This window comes from Ammospiza nelsoni, chromosome 6 (assembly GCF_027579445.1).
Source record: "Ammospiza nelsoni isolate bAmmNel1 chromosome 6, bAmmNel1.pri, whole genome shotgun sequence".
Classification (NCBI taxonomy): Eukaryota; Metazoa; Chordata; class Aves; order Passeriformes; family Passerellidae; genus Ammospiza; species Ammospiza nelsoni.
Genome location: NC_080638.1, coordinates 12,565,055 through 12,583,390, shown reverse-complemented (window position 1 = coordinate 12,583,390; position 18,336 = coordinate 12,565,055). Strand labels below are relative to the sequence as shown.

Sequence of the window (18,336 nt, the reverse complement as noted above, 5' to 3'; positions counted from 1 at the left end):
AGTAGACACCAATGTTCTATTTTTACAGGTAAGCAGAGAAAAGATGTAGCAATTTTGGCAAAATCTCATGGAAACAAAGACCCCAAGGAAATAGTCTCCCACCTCACAAACAAGATGTGGCTTTCCAGACTGAAAGTATTTCCTGATGGTGTCAACATCAAATCCCCAAGATGGCTTGGCAGGAATGAAGATTTAAATTATCAAAGCTGATTGATCATTTAATATCTATCAAAGCACAATTTTCATTTCAAATTCTGGTTTTCATTTCCATCAATGCCAAGGTTCTGTGAGCTGGGCTCCAGAATGCAACAGCAGAAGACCCAGCAAAGCCCACAGCAGTCTGTCTTTTCAAATCACACTGAATTCTTGAGACAGAGCTAAAAAAATATGGATTCACACAGAAAAGAGAAAATTTCCTGACTTGATGATTTGTTAGAACCAAAATATTGTAATATCCTGGTAAGAAAACAAAATTGCAGCCCCATTTCTTTACGGCACTGGAGAAATGCTGCCCACAATTCCAAGAGGGAAGGAAAATCAATTATCTAAAAGTTAATTTATCTACTTTCCAATAATTTTGTATGTTTGAGCCTGCAACAATTAAAAAAAAAATCTCAGTCTGGTTATTCCTTCCCATGCTCAGCTTCAAGCCACACCTGCAGCTCAGAAGGAAGGAGAAGCCCAGACTCCACCCCACAGCTGGGTCCTCAGATGGGACCCACATTAACCACCTGCATTTTCAGTGCCCCAGTCCACAAAATTCCAGCAAGAGACAGCAGCAGTGTGCTCCCAGAGAGGAGCATTTCCAAGAGAACAAAACCCACAACATAAGCAGCACAAAGGAGAACAAATAAACAATTGTAGGACCACGTTAAAAAAAAAGCTGAGCAAACTTTCTGAACACAATTCCAGCCATGTGAACAGGAAGAAAATAAGGGCACGCTGCGCACCAGCACAGCTTCAGCAATTTGTATTCACAGCACCAACTTTTGGGGGCTTTTGAGGAGATGGCTCCCCACATCTGTAAACTGAGGGTCTAGAGAAGCAGTGAGGAAATGGAGCAGCAAAAATATAAGGGAGTGTCCCAGCTGCTTCTGACAACCTCCATCCATTCCATCCACACAGAACCTGGCACTGCCACAGTCACTTCAGAGTCCAGGACAGGGGTTCAGAGGGGTCTTCATCCAGGTCACAGCCATGGAAATCCTCAGCCTGCTGGCTTTTCATCCATCCTCTTTGCAAACAGACCTTCCCCTTCATTTCCTGCTGAAGGAAACACACCCAGACACAACAGGACCTGTTAGTGCCCACAGGACAGGACTGGTACCCCACACTCACCTGAGCAAAATAAGAGGTTTGTGGTTATTCATATGGGCTCCACCATCTGACAAGATGACACTCAAACAAGCCAAGCCATTTCCAAAGAAATTAAATACATTCATTCCCAGAATCCTAAATCAGAGCTGACTCAAAGCCAGCCTGCCAAAGCTCAGGAAACAAGAGCTGTTTCCCTGAACAGAAATGTTTAGTGAAGCCTGTTCAGCATTTTACTTTGCCAGTTCCACTACAGCTGCGCATTTCCCCACACATTTTCATCTTTTTCTTTTCAATAATCAAATGCTCCTTGCCAAAAGACACAACTGCCTGGCTGGCTTGATCAAACAGAAGTGACACACACTTCAGCAGAAAACCAGGGGGAAAAACCCCTTCTGAGAGACAATATTCCTGAAACAAAAAAGAAAAGCTCACCCCTGGCTGTTCCCAGTTCTTGATCCCCATCTTGCCTCACCTGACATTGCAAAGAATCAGGAGGTTCTGGACAGCAGGAAGGGTGGAATGCTCATTCTGTCCTGTCACCAGGTGCCTGTCCAGCACCACATGGACAGCATCTGGGCTGCTGGCTGAATACAGGAGGAAAAACACAGGGATTGCTCAGTGCCAAGATCACACACCTGACAAACCCACACAACACGTAACTATTGTGGCCAGACAGATTTGCTGGGTGCTGATTTATCACCCCAGCAGAGAGGGGCAGTCTCAAGCCTCTCATCCTGAAAAACATTCCCTAGGAAATCCTTTTCTGAAAGGACAGGACTGAGTCCTTGACTCAGTTAACAGCAGGTGGGTAAAGTACACATATCAGGAGATAATGAAAAACTCAAAGTGTGTGTTTGAAAACTACAATTACTCACAATACAACACAAACTCATCTTATGCCAGACATGAGCTGTGATCACCATGCTACAAAAATCAAATACTCATTTTCTGGCCAATTACAGCTCCCCAGTGTGCTCAGATCTACCAGCAACTGCTCAGCACCCCAACAGAATTTTTAAGTTTGCTCACTCCACACAGATTCCCAGACTGGTTTGGACTGGAAGAGATCCTAAAGCTCATCCAGTCTCACCCCCCTGCCACAGGCAGGGACACCTCCCAGTATCGAGTGTTGCTCCAAGCCCTGTCCAAGCTGGCCTTGCAAATGAGCAGTTATATATTGGTAAATGAGGGAATGGGAATTGCAGCTGAGAGATCCTGCCAGAGTCCTGCTCAGCTGGACACAACCAGCACACAAACACTCACTTCCCAAGGAAGACACAAAGTGCCCAAGATCCCATACACCAGGCATGACCCACCACTGAATGTAGCTCCAGAATCCTTCACAAAATCCTCCACAATAATGGACAAACTGGCGAAATTGGGCTGCCTCACCAGCTCGTACACAGAGGGCTGAAACAGATCAAAAGGAAATTAGTTTGGCTGGCTTTTTTTACAGAAAAAGCCAAGAAAAACCAGCACATACTTCCCTGAAATTTATATTTCTGTTCCCTCTACTATTCACCCAGCCAAATGACCACAAGCAGCTTTGATGGATTTTGTGTAGGGAGCAAAATGGAAACTCTTAAGTGAGTTAAGTAAAGAGGAAATAACAGCACCAAACAATTTCTGCAGGTGTGATTAACTTCAGGAAGGCACAGACCTGTCTGTCCATGGCACACAAATATTTGGACACAGATGCTGTGCCACCTGCAGAGTCCAAACCCAGTAATCCATGTTGGAATGAAAATGGGAAACAGCTTACAGACAGAAAATTTAGGAGCAGTTAGAACTGTAATACACAAAAGGAAGGAACTTAATTTTATGGCTTCCACAGCAACCATAGCTAGGCCACAACATGACTTAAATTATTTCATCATGGACTGTAACAATCCACAGAGAGTCATAAATGATCCTTAACTCAAAGAGAAGCACATGAGAACACAAATAGCTTTTGTAAGTCACAAAATCCTTATTTCTTAACTTTCCATGTAAATTTTCCACACTAGAAAGCTGTACTAGTGCCATTTGCATCACTCTGACACTACAAAATGGGCTGTGAGGCCAGAACACACAAAATAAAGTATCAGCAGTAACTGGCTGCTTTAATTGCAAGCCAGTTTGTACAAACAGCCTTTTTTCCCTAAAACTTTTAACTTTTTTCCTAAGACTTCCTCTACCTTTCAAAAAGAAACTGTACTTTGAGAAATATAACTTATCCTTAGCATTCATTAAACAAACAAAAATTTTTTGTAAGTCCTCAACAACAAATGCAAAGAGCTGCAGCAGGAATTTCCAGCTCTTTTTTTTTTTTTTTTGCTTCAGTTTAAAGTTTACTGAACAATCAGAGGGAAAGCATTCCCCACATGCCACTAAAAAGTTGGACAAACCCTTCATGCACCCAGTGCTGGGCCCCTTGTCAACGACAACTCTGCACATCTTGCACAAGCCAAGGGCACCAAACTGATAATTTATATTTACAGGAAGCTCAAAACTACCAGAAATCACACAGCAAAAAAAGCCCCCAAACAGCAGAAACAAGGTAAAAGCTTGGCTTACCCCTGTCAGGCTGTATCCCTGGAAAACCCAGGATTTATCCTCATTGGTGGCACAACACAAAGCTGCCACTCCCTGCCCCACAGCACAGATAGGCTCTAGAAAAGAATGAAAGCACATTTGTGAGCATCTCCAAATACTTGAAACACAGCTGAGCCTCATGCTGCCCTGCTGCTGTGAAGTTACACTGCACTGATAATGCTCCTTTAGGCTGTAGGGGCTTTCCTGCACCCTGCAGTGGCAATTATTGCTATCATAAGAATTGCTACCATTATTACAGTATTACAATTATTTTATTACCATTACAGTAAGAGGAAGAACAAGAATTGCAGATTTCAACTCCAATTCCAGAGACAGCTCCACAAATGCTCAAATGTGGAGCACACCCCAAGTCTTGATTAAGTGCAGCCTTAATGATGATCCTGGGACATTCCACACTTGGCTCTGAGCCTTGAAATGCTGCTGATTTGGACAGAGCCATTTCTGTAAGGCAGCAAATCCTTCTTCTGAGACAAGCCCTGAAAAGCTACTGGCATTGCTCCTTAAGATACTTTTTCCTTTTCAAGGCTCCCTTTTTCCTATTTAAGACACATTAGGACACTTTTTTTAAGACACGTTAAGACACTTTTTTTTTCCTTTAAGTCTCCCTTTCCCTTTTTAAAGGCCCATTAAGCCATTCGTTTTCCCCCTTGACATCTCCTTTCTCCTTCCCAGTTTGGAATGCTCTTCAGCCATGCAAACACTCTGAAGGCTCTGGAAGGCAGCCACCCTGCAGAGGCAGCACAGGAGCCCTGTTTCATTCACCCAACCCCCAGGGATGTTCACCTACTGCTCTCGGTGCTGAAGTGCTGCAGGATCTTGGCCAGGTAGCCGCTGTTGGCCAGGTCAGTCACAGCCCCGGGGCAGTTTGGGATTAGCAGGGCGTGGTACCGAGCCCCTGGGTGGGAGGGAAGCAGGATTGTAGGACAGGTAAAAAACCCCAAAAGCCTGATAATAAATCCACTGCACGTTTGGAAAAAAAGGACAAACCCACATAAATCAGTTTACCTAAAATTACCTAAAGAAACTAATAAAGCTACACAGAAACTAATAAAGCTACACAGAAGAGAGAAAAAGGACAAGGGACACACATTTTTAATGAGCCAGGCATAACTTACAACTGTTCTGTCTGCTGGCTCCTACTCCAGCAAAATACTTATTTTTAACAAGTAACAATGTATTGTGTGCTTGTATACACACAGACATTATTTGTATACATTACATATACATTAAAAGAGAATGACCATCCCAAAATAAATAAGAAAATTGCAAAGCAGTTGCTTGGACTTCCTCTTAAATAAAAGGTAAATCAACAACTGCAGCTCTTGAAAAACAACTTTCCTGCCTTTTCTGTGTCATTCTTGCCTAAAATCCTGGCCCTGAGCAGGCCCTGTTTCTCAGACAGGCCTGTGGTGACAGCCTCACCATCGATGGACTCCAGCTTGGCGGGGCTGGCGTAGGATTTCATGCGGAAGTCCTGGATCCAGCGCATGTTGCCCTCGTTCACGTCCACAAAGTCAATGGGCTTCCCCTGGGGACAACACGGTGACAGCCTGGTCAGCATCACTGCACAGGCATCCAGGACACTTCTGAAGGATGGCCATGGGGGATTCTGAGATGCTTTCAGCTCTTAAAAACTTGAAACTCTCCGTTTTCCCCACTGGATTACTGCTAATAGTTTTCCCTCCACTCTTTGTGGGAAAAGATACTGGATAGAGAAGTGCAAACCCACGCTACAGAAAGGCTGCAGTCACTTTGGTATTAAAAAAACAGAATTAGGTCTGATTTTTTAATACCAAGTCCCTTAACGTCTACAGCCAATAAAACACTTCTCAATATATTTATATTATATCAATTATATTTTTTTTCATTACAACTGAGATATCAATTGGCTTCAGGCTGAAATTCCAGCATTTGTCCATTTTCACTCACCCCAGGTGTTGCCACTTGCAGGTTAAAGGCAGAGCTGGCCAGAGTAAAGCAGTGAAGGAACGACTGGGCTGAAACACCTGGAAAACAGATTCCAACACCTTAGGGAAACAACAAAGTGATAGTTTAATGCAGGCCACACTTTATCCAGGGTGAAAAACGCCAATCACTTGTTTTTAAAATTTTAAAAGTGTAATAGTAATAAAATGGCTATAAAAAAAGTAATATAGTTAGAGTAATAATAATTTGGGCAATTTGAATTAGGATAATATGAGACAATAGAAACAGAGTTACGGACATCCAGGTACCTTTTTCTGGGCAGCATGAGCCCAAAAAAGGACACACGTTAACAGAGGATTAACCCTTAAAAGCAATAGCCTGTTGCACATTCATACACTTGATACATGATGCATAAATTCCATTCAAACAAAGGATTTGGTCTGGTCATCGTCTACTTCTTCCTCCTAATCCTAAGGTGCCTTCAGTCTTTAGCTAGGCAGGAAAAATTCAGTTTCATATTATTAAAATGTTAATACAGCACTACTAATCAACACAACAAAATACATACAGTAAATATCTGCATAGAGCCATATAATATGCACTTTTCACATCCTTCAAAGTACACAAGCTTAGGTGTTTGCTCATCTTGAAAGCTCTAAATAAATTCATATGATTATTTTGTTAGGATTTAACGATTTTAAAACATCAGAAATGTACAGTCTTCATTACAGATGAGCTGAGGAACAGAATCCTGGAATGATTTGGGTTGGGAGGGACCCTAAAGCACATCCCGTACCAACCCCTTGCCACGGGCAGGGACACCTCCCACTGTCCCAGGCTGTTCTAACCCCTGTCCAAACTGGCCTTGAACACTGCCAGCGATGGGGCAGCCACAGCTTCCCTGGGCAATCCGCACCAGGGCCTCAGCACCCTCACAGGTAAAAGATTCTTTCCCCAAACACCCAATCTGAGCCGAGCCTCCTTCCCCTCAAAACCACTAAAGCCGCACGCAGAGGAGCCGAGCAGCACAGCTGCACATGGCGGCCACACCTGCAGCGCAGGATGGGCGCGAACGGAAAAGCGGCACAGCTGGGCAGGGAGGGCACACGTGCGGCTGCACAGCCCGGCTGCGGTGTCACCCACACGGGGGACAGACACGGCAAGGGAGCCCGGCTGCAGTGTCACCCACACAGCGAGGGAGCCTGGCTGCAGTGACACCCACACGGGGGATAACACACGGCAAGGGAGCCCGGCTGCAGTGACACCCACACAGCGAGGGAGCCTGGCTGCAGTGACACCCACACGGGGGATAACACACGGCAAGGGAGCCCGGCTGCAGTGTCACCCACACGGGCAAGGGAGCCCGGCTGCAGTGACACCCACACGGCTGCACAGCCCAGCTGCAGTGACACCCACACGGCGAGGGAGCCCGGCTGCAGTGTCACCCACACGGGACGCCCACAGGGCAAGGGAGCCCGGCTGCAGTGACACCCACACGGCGAGGGAGCCCGGCTGCAGTGTCACCCACACGGGACATACACACGGCAAGGGAGCCCGGCTGCAGGGTCACCCACACGGCTGCACAGCCCGGCTGCAGTGTTGCCCACACGGGACACCCACAGGGCAAGGGAGCCCGGCTGCAGTGTCACCCACACGGCAAGGGCCGTGGGACGGGCACACGCGGGACACGCCGCGACAGCCGCACCGGGGACAGCCCAGCCCAGCCCAGCCCCGCCCCGCTCCGCCCCGCCCGCCGCGGTGCTGGGAAGGGACGGGGAGCGCGGGACACCCGCAGAGGCCGGAGCGGCGGCTCCCCGCGAACCGGCGGGGCCCCCCCGAGAGCGTCTCACCCGCGGTGGCGGCGCTGGCGACGATGAGGCAGGAGGGCTTGGCCAGCCGCTCCGACATGGCGGGGCCGGGGCCTGAGGGCAGCGGCGGAGCCTCGTGCGGCCGCGCGTGCGCGGTGCGGGGCGCGCGGAGGGGCGGGGAAAGCGCGCGGAATCCCGAGGGAGGCGGAAAAGCGCGGGAAGCGCTGAGGGGGCGCTGCCGCCACCGGGAGCTTTGGAAGCGCTCGGGTGTCCCGAGAATCCCGTGGTGCCACGTCCCGTCGGCAACTGACATTCTTTCCTTATTTCCCCATCTCCGTAAACCTCAGTGTTCCGTTTCTGCATTTGCATCTCTCATCCCTGTGTGAACTTAATAGGTTTAGCCCTTGCTGGCTGCTGGCGTGTTGCAGACACAATGCAGCATAAAACGAAAGGTGTAAAATAAAGACAGCACAATCCTGCTATTTGCTTTATTTGTTTATTGGAAAGGATTTAATTTCTAGCCTGGTTTCCTAAAGGAAATGTAGCTTATGCCACCTTGTTGGTCTCTTCAATCGTCTCTGTCTCCTTTTCTCTCCAGAGCTGTGTTCCGAATCCATAGGCTGGTTAACCTGGATGTTCCTCACTGCTCCAGCTTAGATACCAGAAAATTATTTTTTAAGGGGAAAAAAAGCATCTCATTCACTATTCAGTTTCCCTGGGGAGTACTTCAGGATTTAGTGCCACTCCAGCAGCCTAAGCCTTTATATCACAGAGCATCACATTTATGGTCCTTATTCTCTGCTTGTGACTCCAGTGCTTTTTAAACAAAGGACAGTGCTGTCCAACCCCTGTTCCATCAGCTCTTCCCATCCTCCCTTCACTACTCCAGGCACGTGGAATTCCCCACACCCTGACTGGGGCCATGGGAGGATCAGGCCCCCATCCATCCCAGCCTCTCATCAGCTCCAGCATTCCCACTCAGAAAATAGGAATTTATTTGATCTCCTGCTCCTGTCAAACTAAAACTCGAGTCCCCAGCTGTGTTTCTGCAGCAAAATCCTCAGATGATTACACTTTTGCAGCTGAAGGATGCCCTTTTTCCTGACCCTGTGGAATTTACAGGATTTTTCTGCCCAGTTCTTAAGAAATTAATTTCCAGAAGCCTGCAGAGTTCCATCGGGACCCTGATTGGAGCTGGTGTAATACAACACCAGCCCTGTGCAGTGACACGTGCTGCCAAAACCCTCCTCCCATCCAGAGCCTGCAGGGAATCCGTGCACAGGGACCCCAGAGACACCACCCAGTGCTCAGGGGATGCTTTGTCTGGGAGGTGTTCCTAGGCCATCTCAGAAACAAAACCAGAAAATCAACGGGAGAAATTTGGCAGGAAAGGGTCACAGCAAAGAACTGGGGGTGAAAGCTGGAGACCAGGCTGTGGGATAGGGAATCTCTTGGATCGGAAATGTTTGGGTAAATCTACAATTCAATTTAGGTCCTATCTGGGAAAAACAATAATCATCCTGCTGATGATTATTTCCCTGAGCAGGCTGGAGTTTATTTGGGGCAGGAACTGCCTTTTCTCACAGTTCTCAGTAGCATCACCTAGAAAACATTGGGCCTTCAGGAAACACAGAGATAGAATCCAGGAATCACAGAATGGTTTGGGTTGGAAGGGGACTTAAAGCTCACCTCATTCCACCTCTCCCATGGGCAGGGACACTTTCCACTATCCCAGGTTGCTCCAAGCCCTGTGAACCCTCACCTTGGACGTGTCCAGGGATGGGGCAGCCACAGCTTTCTCCAGACAACCTCCATAGGGGGCACAGCAGGCTCCACTCACACCCCCAGGTACACGAAGATGCTCACGGGAGGAATTATACAATCTCTCTATGTGTGTGTATATATATCTATATATAGTTTATTTCTCACAATCCTGGTAAGAGTTACAGGTGTATTTGGGAATCATTTACAGTTTCACAGCATATGGAGTGGCCATACAGCTTGTGATGTGAGTAACATACAGTGTGTAGAGAGCACACGATTCCGACCCATCCACCCACCACTCACACAATGGGTTTCCAAAGCTAATACTAGATTCAGCTACGGAGAAAGCCTGGAAAATGTCAGGGTACAGCGTTGGGTGTCGTACAACACTGTCAGTCACAATGGGACAAGCTAAACTACTTTAAATTTTCAATCTAGTATTTCTAGTCTACCTGCATTATTGCATTTATACGCTTTTTTTGTTTTCAAAGTCAAAGTAAATAGAATACTATATGGGAAAGGAAAAAATTCTTGACTATTTTAGGATTTGAGCTGCAGCCCATACAAAGTGTCCATAGAAGCATAGACAAGATTATAAATTCAACAAGGTATAAATTAGCTGGATAGCTTTGTGTGTAGGTAGGTGTCCATTTCCCTCCAGGAAATGTGTCTAGCAGCATATTGTTTCTGAGAGCAAAAAAAAAAACCCAAACCTGTATGTTGAACACAGGTAAAGATGTGTAAGTGACAAGCAGGTCTGGTTGTACAGGGAAGAAATCAAGGTGTCACTTGGAAAATTCCTATTGTTTGGAAAATACACTCAGGACCTGACTCAAAACCCACCAAGGCCATTGGAAAGGTGCCTGAGGCTTCCAAAGGAACAGCAGGCATTTCAGTCTGACTTCTGAGGGCTTTGGATCAGTCCCTGGAGAAGTAACAGAATCCAAACAAACCAAAACCAAAATAAAAATCCCCTGTAATCTGACCTTCAATTTCCCTTCCTAAAATTTGAGTTCCTCCACAAACTGATAGCCAACCTGCACTGGAAGAGAGTTGGTTTCTTGGGGAGGTGAAACTGCAACTTTTAAAGGCTTCAGTTGAAACAGTCCTGGGAAAAGGCACCAGGGTTATGAAGGGCTGCTCAAAACTCAGTAAAGCCAAATTATTCCCATGTTGGTTGGTTTTTAACCAAACAAAATTCTGTGGCACCCTTGTTCTCATCAGCTTGCCCCAGAAGCTTGGCTGCTTGAAGCAGCCATGGCAGAACCAGGGATATGATGCAGGATGTGACTGTTGGAAAGGTGAATGAAGATTCCTTTTGTCCTGGTGGGAGCTTTGGTGCTGCAGCATCATCACACAGACAGAAAGAACCTATACATTCAGGCTTGAGATGCTGCACTGAGGCTGAGAAATGGAAAAGTGATGGAACTGTTTGAAAACTGCAAACAACTGTTTGGGAACAACCAGAAAAGAAAAGGGAACAGCCAGTCCAAAGCCTGTTCAACCCAAGTTATGCTTTTCAGCAGAGAAATCTATTTAGTTTGAAGAGTATCAAAGAGCAGAGGGCACAAGTCGCAGAGTTCTGCATATCCGAGCACACACTGTCCAGAGGAGGGAGCAGAGCTGTAGCACAAGGTAGATCCAAACTCATGAATTTGGAAAGCCAAAGGCTCTGATCTCTCACAGGAATTTGAGGCCTATTATGGTAAATTGAATGAAATGTGAATTTTAGAGGCCCAGACGTCCCACAGTTCCCTATCACCCAGTGACACCTGATCAGCTCACTGAGATGAGACAATCCTTGCACTTCCTGCATCCTCACCCCTGGCACAACAGCTGATCCTTCCAGGCCAGCAGAAATACATGTCCTCAACCTCAAAACTTCTCTTTTCCCTCTGTTTTTGGTGCTCCAGAGGGCTGAGGGAGCTCTGGCTGCAGCCAAGGGCAGTGTGTGCTCACACATGTCATCCCCTGTCAAGCAGCCAGAACATCTCACACCTGACAGGGAAGGACAGGAATTCCTGGGGATTTGTCATCCATCACAATTCCTGTGGCAGACTTACACCCTCAAAGGTGAGGGCAAATCAAAGCTTCACACACTCCCTGCTGTGACACAGTCTGGGGGCCCAGCACCGCCTGTATTTTTGGGGGACCACCTAAAACCTGCCTTAGACAACCCAAAATCTGCCCCAGCCTTGGGCTATGGAGAGGCCACATCTGCAGAGCTGCCCAGGAAGAAAGTAGGGAAAGAAAAGTGAATACAGTGCAGTGGTCAAAGGAGGAAAGAACAAGCAATGAATTGGATCAGAAACCAATGGAACCCCATAATTTGTAGCAGCTGAAGATCTGGTGTCAACAGACATCCCAGGAATTAGGGAATTTAAAAGCAAATCAGGTTATTGATGGTCTCAAAAAGAAGAGGAAGAAGTCATCATAAACCCACTTTATTCAGTTGATTAACCCCCCTTTGAGGGTTGCTGGATGGGGGCACAGGCTCCAAGGCTTTTTGGGGCTGGCAGCCAAGTGTCACTCATAAGACCCCAAATGTGCCAACAAATCCTCAGCATCAGCAGATTTCTCCCCAAAAGAGTAAAGGACCAAATACCTCCAGTGTAAATAGCAGGAAATATTCCCAATTCCAATGTCCTGCAAGGAGAATTTACTGGAATACAGAAGTGCTATGCTCCAGATCAAAGCCAATTCCTCTTTGTGGTGGGAAGTGCCCAAGCTGTGCAGCAGAACTGCAGCCAGCTCATAAACATGATGTGATGCTGCTTCCTCTCCCAGCCTCGTGGTGAAGGGAATGACACCACAGCAAGGCCTGGGAAGGGAATCAGGGAATCATTCCTGCTCCAGCATGGAGGATGGACCAGGAGGATGGAAGTGCAAGCATTTGCATTTGCAGTCCTTGTTATAATGTGAAAAGAGAACACAGCCCCTCCTGATGTCCTGGAAATTCCCCTGAATCATGCAAAGTTGGTTATAGAAAAGTTCAGGTATTTTTCTAACCCTTTAACATTGCTCAGAGCCAGCAGGAATTCATCTGGAAAAGGCAATTAGCAGAGGTTAATTTGCATGGCACCAGAGCTCATAATTTTTGCCTTTTTCTGAGGAAAGAAAAAGGGGGAAGAGGATATACAAGTTAGCATGTCCTTACCAAAACTATTAAGATAATTAAACAGTGATTTTTCTCTCCACTTCTCTGTTCTGTTCCTGGCACCCTCTCAGAATCTTCACCGACTTGAAGCTTTCCATGGAGCTGATTGAAATTCCAAGAATTTCACCTTTCAAACATATTTTTTTCATTGCCTTCCTTTTTTGGTTTACTTCTCAAATAATCATTTTCCTCTTCAATCTTCAGCACTGTTATTTTCAACCTATTCCAAGAATAGTTCGAAGGCCGCTGAATTCTAAACCCCAGTAGCACTTCCAGAAAAAGTAAGGAATATTTTAAGGCATAAATCATCTCTCACCAGCTCCAGGGGCTTTTTGGTTGCACTGCTGTTGTTCATACACAAATCCTGATGCCAGTATAAGCAGAGCTGCTTATAAGGAGAAGAGACTTCCCTTACGCTCACTCTAAGGAACATTTATGTCAATTGAAAAGGAAATGTGCAATTGAGATGATTTTATGATGACCTGTGATCATATCCCTGGTGCCAACAAGAACTCAAAGGCCAGAGCATGGTGAAGCCAGTGGAAAAATTCCCCTTGTTTTCAGTATTCTATGGCTCAACCATCAAACTCTAGCCCATCAGAGACACAAATGGATGTTTAGTTTATCACCCAGGCCCCTAAGAAATGCTTCAGGGCAAGTGACTGTTGAGTGCTTTAAGGGAGCCCCAGGCAAGCAGGAATGCATTCTTCCCCTCCCCAAAATGCTGCTGCACAATCCCCTGGCTGCCAGATTTGTTTTCATCCCGCTGCAGCACTGCTAGGAATAACAGGACTTATCTACAGGGTATTAAATCAGTAGGAAGAGGAAGCAGAAGCATAATCCATTTCATCTCTCTTAAAATAGAAGCAGCAAAAAACCTTCTACTGAGTTGTCCAAGACAGCAAAATGACATCTTTATATTCAACTAAAATCTATTGTTCCCTAAAAAGAGATTGAGATTGGGTGCAGTGATTCAATCGAGAGTTTTGGTGATAAGCTGAAACCAGTTTTGCCAATATTTAATTTATCGACTTGATCAAAAGAGTAAACTAGCAATCTAGATCTCTTTAAATCCCAAGCACAGACTCTTGATTAGTTTTAAGTGTTAATTCACTCTCCCCATGGAGATGTCACTGGAAGGACTTCATACCACAAAAACCACACAAAGAAGGACATCAAGCAAATAACGGCGTGTGCTCAGTACGAGAGAAAAGACAACTATTTATTTAGCACAGCAGCGAGGTCAGTCATTAAAGCCTTCTGCTTCCACAGCTTTGGGGCTGAGAGAGGGGCATGTGCTCCCTCCCTGGTGCTCGCTGGACATTTTTGGCTCAGAACAAAAGCACTGCACAGCCTGGCACAGGAAGGCAGGACAGGAGCTGTTTGCAAGGCAGGGCTGTGGCGTGCTGAGGCATCTACGCTGGATCTGCCCGGCTCAACACTGGAGTCACGCTTGGAAAAGCGCTACAGCACAGTCCAGGAGGGTCTAAAAGTGCCTCAATTTAAAGCAAAGAGCCCACAGGACTGCCCAGGGGGGGAGCAGGGGCTCGGGGCTCCGAGCACACCACACACTCAGCACTTCACCAGCCAGACATCCCTTGCACTGAGGAGAAACCAGGACTGGAAAGGAATTCAGGAGCTGCATGGCATGGTGGGAATGGCACAGAAAACACATCATGGACACTTGGTGTGACTGCAGGGAACGAAGGAAGGGGCATCTCCAGCTTGGATTCTCTCCCCCTCCCAGACTGCAGCAATGCAACACAAAGGTTTGTACACACACACACACACACACACACACACACACACACAGGATGTGCTTCAAGGCACACACAGACACAGAGAGGTGTTTTCCAAACCACACTGCCAAAGAGGCAGGTTCCAGGTGCTGAACCTCGACAGCAGACTGATCACAGGAAGTGGGAAATCCCTTGGGAACAGGACAGACCTCGTTCAGAAACCCCTGACAAACAGAACATACAGGCTGGCCGAGCAGGGAGGGCTCAAATGAGCGCCGTGCCTGATGAGGAGCTGTGGCCCCATCACCACCTCTGGGGCGTTTCTGGATGAAATTGGTGGCCTTGCATCCGAGTGCTCTAAGGGCAGGCAGGGTTTGGAAAGGGAGAAAAGGTTAAGGCCATTGGCTGAGAACTGTTTTTCCCTTCTTCTGTTGCCAAAGGTGAAGACAAGGAAATAAAAACATTTTAGAATGGAAAACTGGAGACTCGAGTGGAGCAGGTGCTTCCCTTTCCTCCTCTGATCTATCTATGCTGGTCAGGGCAGAACAGATAGATGCTGTGCCTAATGTCACACACTGCTGAAAACAATCCTAGGCCAGAGCTGAGAGGGAGGGAGGGGGCAGGAAAGGTGGAAACATCTCTTGAAAACAGAAGTCACTGTCTGAAAATCACTACCTTAGACGGCAAAACATGAACCAGAGCAGGAGGGGGTGATTTCCTTCTGAGCAACGTTAGCAAAACTCCCTGTGAAAATTTCCCTGCCAAGTTGTGCTGCTGAGGGGAGAGGAGGACCCTCCTGCTTCTAACCCTTCCCCAGGCTGTAAGTGACACACTGCTGCTGGGAACACATCCACAGCTCATGCCAAGAGTGTTTTAGGCTACCAGGATCTCACGTGGAGCTGTAGCCCTGCTTCCCAAAACTCCTGTGAGCCCAACACGCCTGCTTCTGCCTCTGTGCTGGCAAAGGTGGAGGCATCAACTTCCATCTGCACCAGGACACAGTGCCTGATATTCCCAGAGGCCGCACACCCTTGGGAATATTTTCTGAGCTCACCACAGGAGTAGCCATGCATTCCAAGCCCATGTGCATTCAGATTTGGAGGTGAATAAGACAGACACAAGCCAAGAGCAGAATTGCCAGGTCAGGTTATACCCCCACACCATCCCATCCAGGGACTGTGCCGAGGCAGACACTGCATAGGCAGCACCTGAGGAATGAATGCACATCCCCCTCTATCCCTGCAGCCCCTGAATCCATCCATCCATCCATCCATCCATCCATCCATCCATCCATCCATCCATCCATCCATCCATCCTTCCATCCATCCCAGTTAAAGGTGCACGATGGGCTCTGTAACAGAGCTCACCCCACTGTGTCACAGCCCCTTTCTAACCATCACTCCTGCCCTGCCCATGGGCTGTGGCTGCTGCCGAGCTCCCACTGGACCTCATCTCATCTCTGACCCCACTTCAACCCAAAATGTAAGGAGTTTTTGTAACACTGTTTTGCAGCAGCCAACAGAAGCCTAATGGAAGCTTTCAGAGGCAGAGCTCCTCACCCCTTGCTGTTTAGTGCTGAGCACCGGCCAAAGCACTAAACACCCTCTCTCCTCCCCCTCACAAGATCTGGCTTGAGAGCCAAGGTACTCACCCATGAAATCAGGCTGCTCCTGAGGGCCAGGAATTTGTTTCCATTTCCAAAGTGTGGACGAGTTACAAATCCCTGTTACTACTGTCACAAGAGGGAGGCAAGAAATCCACCCAGGACAGACTCCAATGCCCTTGAAGGGGGTTCCCTGGTATAAAGCAGGTAGGTTAGTGTTACTCTCATGGGGTCCCAGGTCCTCTCTGCCCCTAACACCAGCTCATTTCTCCCCATTTTCCTGTCTTCCCATATGCTGAGAGACCACAGCCTTCAGTGGGGAAAAAAAAATCCAGTGAAAGGCCTTATCCAAAACCCCAAAAAATGAACACAAATAGTCCAGCCAACCTCGAGGGAGCTTGGACTGAGCCCACAGCACCCTGCAAAGCCCAGCCTAACATTAGGAAATACTAGATCCAAAACAAAGTCTCTCTATTCCAAACGCTGCCCACGTGACCCTGGCCAGCCCTGGGATCCTGAAGGCTGCAATGGGACTTCTCTGGGCCTCAGCACAGCCCCTCTGGTCACTGTCCCGCTGGCAGCTCAGCCAGAGGAGTGACCTGATGTGACATCCAGGCTCACACCGGGCTCTGCCACGCCACAGCCGCCCTAGTTCCTCCAGAGCACTTCCCAGGCAGGCATTCCAAGGTGGGATGATGAGGGGCAGATGCACAGACACCGATTAGGGATCGCCCATGGCTGTTGGGTCAGGGAGCTGCCTCTTCCCTGCCACTGCCCCTGCGCTTCCCTTGTCCTGGGATGGGGCTGGAAAAACACCCCCAGCCCAGTGTGACAGGAGAGCTGGGCCTTAGCACTCCCCTTCCATCTTCTTTACCACAGCCCAAGTTAAAACAGAACCAAACAGAAACCAAAACACAAATTGGGACTCTGAATGGGACATAGAACACTTTGGACTTGAAAACGGGACTGCAAGGAGGGGAGGGGAGGTGTTTCCCAGGGAGGACAGCAGGGGAGGGGAGGGGACACCGTCATTTACACCGATCAGGAGAAGCTGTAATCTATACACAGCGGTATAAGCCAAGATATATTACATGAAAGAACACACTGAGTGCATGGAGTTACCCACAGCGGGTCAGACTGGCACAGTCGTCTTGAACAAGACCCTGGAGTTGCAGTTGGTGTTTGTTGTTGGCCTATCTAGCTCGCTCTCTATATATATAGCTATGTATAGAATTTCTCTGCATGCATTTGTCTCAAAAGGAGCTGTACAGCTGGGCTGGGTTCCTCATCCCCACCCCGTCTCGGTCTTCATTTTTTCCGGGCTAGGAAAGCCACTCCCACAATCACAGCCAGCGCGGCCACCGCCACTCCTCCCACGATGATCAAGGGCTTCATGTTGTCGAAGAAGCTGCCCGGGGACTCCTCGGAGCTGTTTCCCTTGTGGTCAGAGTCAGGGGACTGCCCGCTGGCCTCCTGCGGCTCCGTGCCGGCGGGGCCGGGCTTCAGGTTGCTGTGGTTGTTGGCGATGGTGGCGTCACCTGCTGCCTTCTTGGTGGCCGTGGCAGGAGCAGGCTGCTCTTTGGGGGCCTCCTTCTTGTCTGCATTCGTGGCAGGCCCAGGGTTGGGCTTTTCCGGCTTCCCGGAGCTGGCGGCCTTGGCGTCGGGTTTGTTTCCGCTTCGGACGTTGCCTTTGGAATCCATCCTAGGGGTGCTGTGGGCAGTGGCTGGATACGTGGGGCTATCCCAGCTCTTCTCCCTCGCCCAGCTGCTGCAGGAAGCAGAGGAGCCACCCGAGCTCAAGGCCTGGGAGAGGCTGTCTTGGGATCCTTGTTACGCTGGCAGTGTCCTACCTGGACATGGTACAGCACCTGGAGTGGGAAGCAGAACAAGGAGAGGTGAGTGACAGGGCAGAGCAAGCCAGTGTTGCTCTGCCTGGAGGTGATGGAGGAGGATGGAAAGGAAGACTGGAAAACTGTTGGCTCCTTCTTTTAGAACTGTGAACTCCATTCAAAGCATTTACTACAGGCTCTGTGCCTGTAGCAATCACAGAAGCAGAGAACGGCCTGGGTTGGAAGGGACCTTAAAACTCACCTCGATCATGCCACGAGCAGGGACACCTTCCACTGGATCAGAGGGCCCCAAGCCTGCACAGCCTGGCCTTGGACACTGCCAGGGATGGGACAGCCACAGCTTCTCTGGTCAGTATGTGCCAGGGCCTCAGCACCCTCCCAGGGAAGGATTTTTTTCCTAATATCAAACAGGAACATCAAACAAGTTGGACTGACTGTCATCTATGGCTGCTATACTGGGCATCCATAGTCCAAGTCCATCCTGGCTGTGTGTGTGAGGCCATTTGTCAGTGATGACAAACTCACATCCAACCAAATAAACCTTCTTTGCCTTTGCTCACCCTTTCAATTCCTTCTG

At 48.1% G+C, this 18,336-nt stretch overlaps 2 protein-coding genes across 3 annotated transcripts; both read right to left on the bottom strand.

Moving 5' to 3' along the window:
- Window positions 1-197: 197 nt before the first annotated feature.
- Window positions 198-7,772, bottom strand: GATD1 (glutamine amidotransferase class 1 domain containing 1). Of its 2 annotated transcripts, none has more exons than XM_059474245.1 (8): window positions 7,689-7,772; window positions 5,842-5,918; window positions 5,335-5,440; window positions 4,700-4,807; window positions 3,874-3,968; window positions 2,634-2,727; window positions 1,790-1,901; window positions 198-1,266 (listed from the first exon to the last, which is right to left on the bottom strand). In XM_059474245.1, exons 1-8 carry the CDS (start codon window positions 7,744-7,746, stop codon window positions 1,257-1,259), a joined length of 660 nt encoding a protein of 219 aa, XP_059330228.1. In that variant the 5' UTR covers window positions 7,747-7,772; the 3' UTR covers window positions 198-1,256. The 2 variants fall into 2 exon arrangements, with proteins under 2 accessions (XP_059330228.1, XP_059330229.1); XM_059474246.1 differs by having other exon boundaries at window positions 198-1,263.
- A 9,445-nt stretch (window positions 7,773-17,217) lies between these two features.
- Window positions 17,218-17,610, bottom strand: CEND1 (cell cycle exit and neuronal differentiation 1). The gene has a single exon (XM_059473938.1). The coding sequence runs from the start codon at window positions 17,608-17,610 to the stop codon at window positions 17,218-17,220; it is 393 nt and encodes a 130-aa protein (XP_059329921.1).
- Window positions 17,611-18,336: the final 726 nt, after the last annotated feature.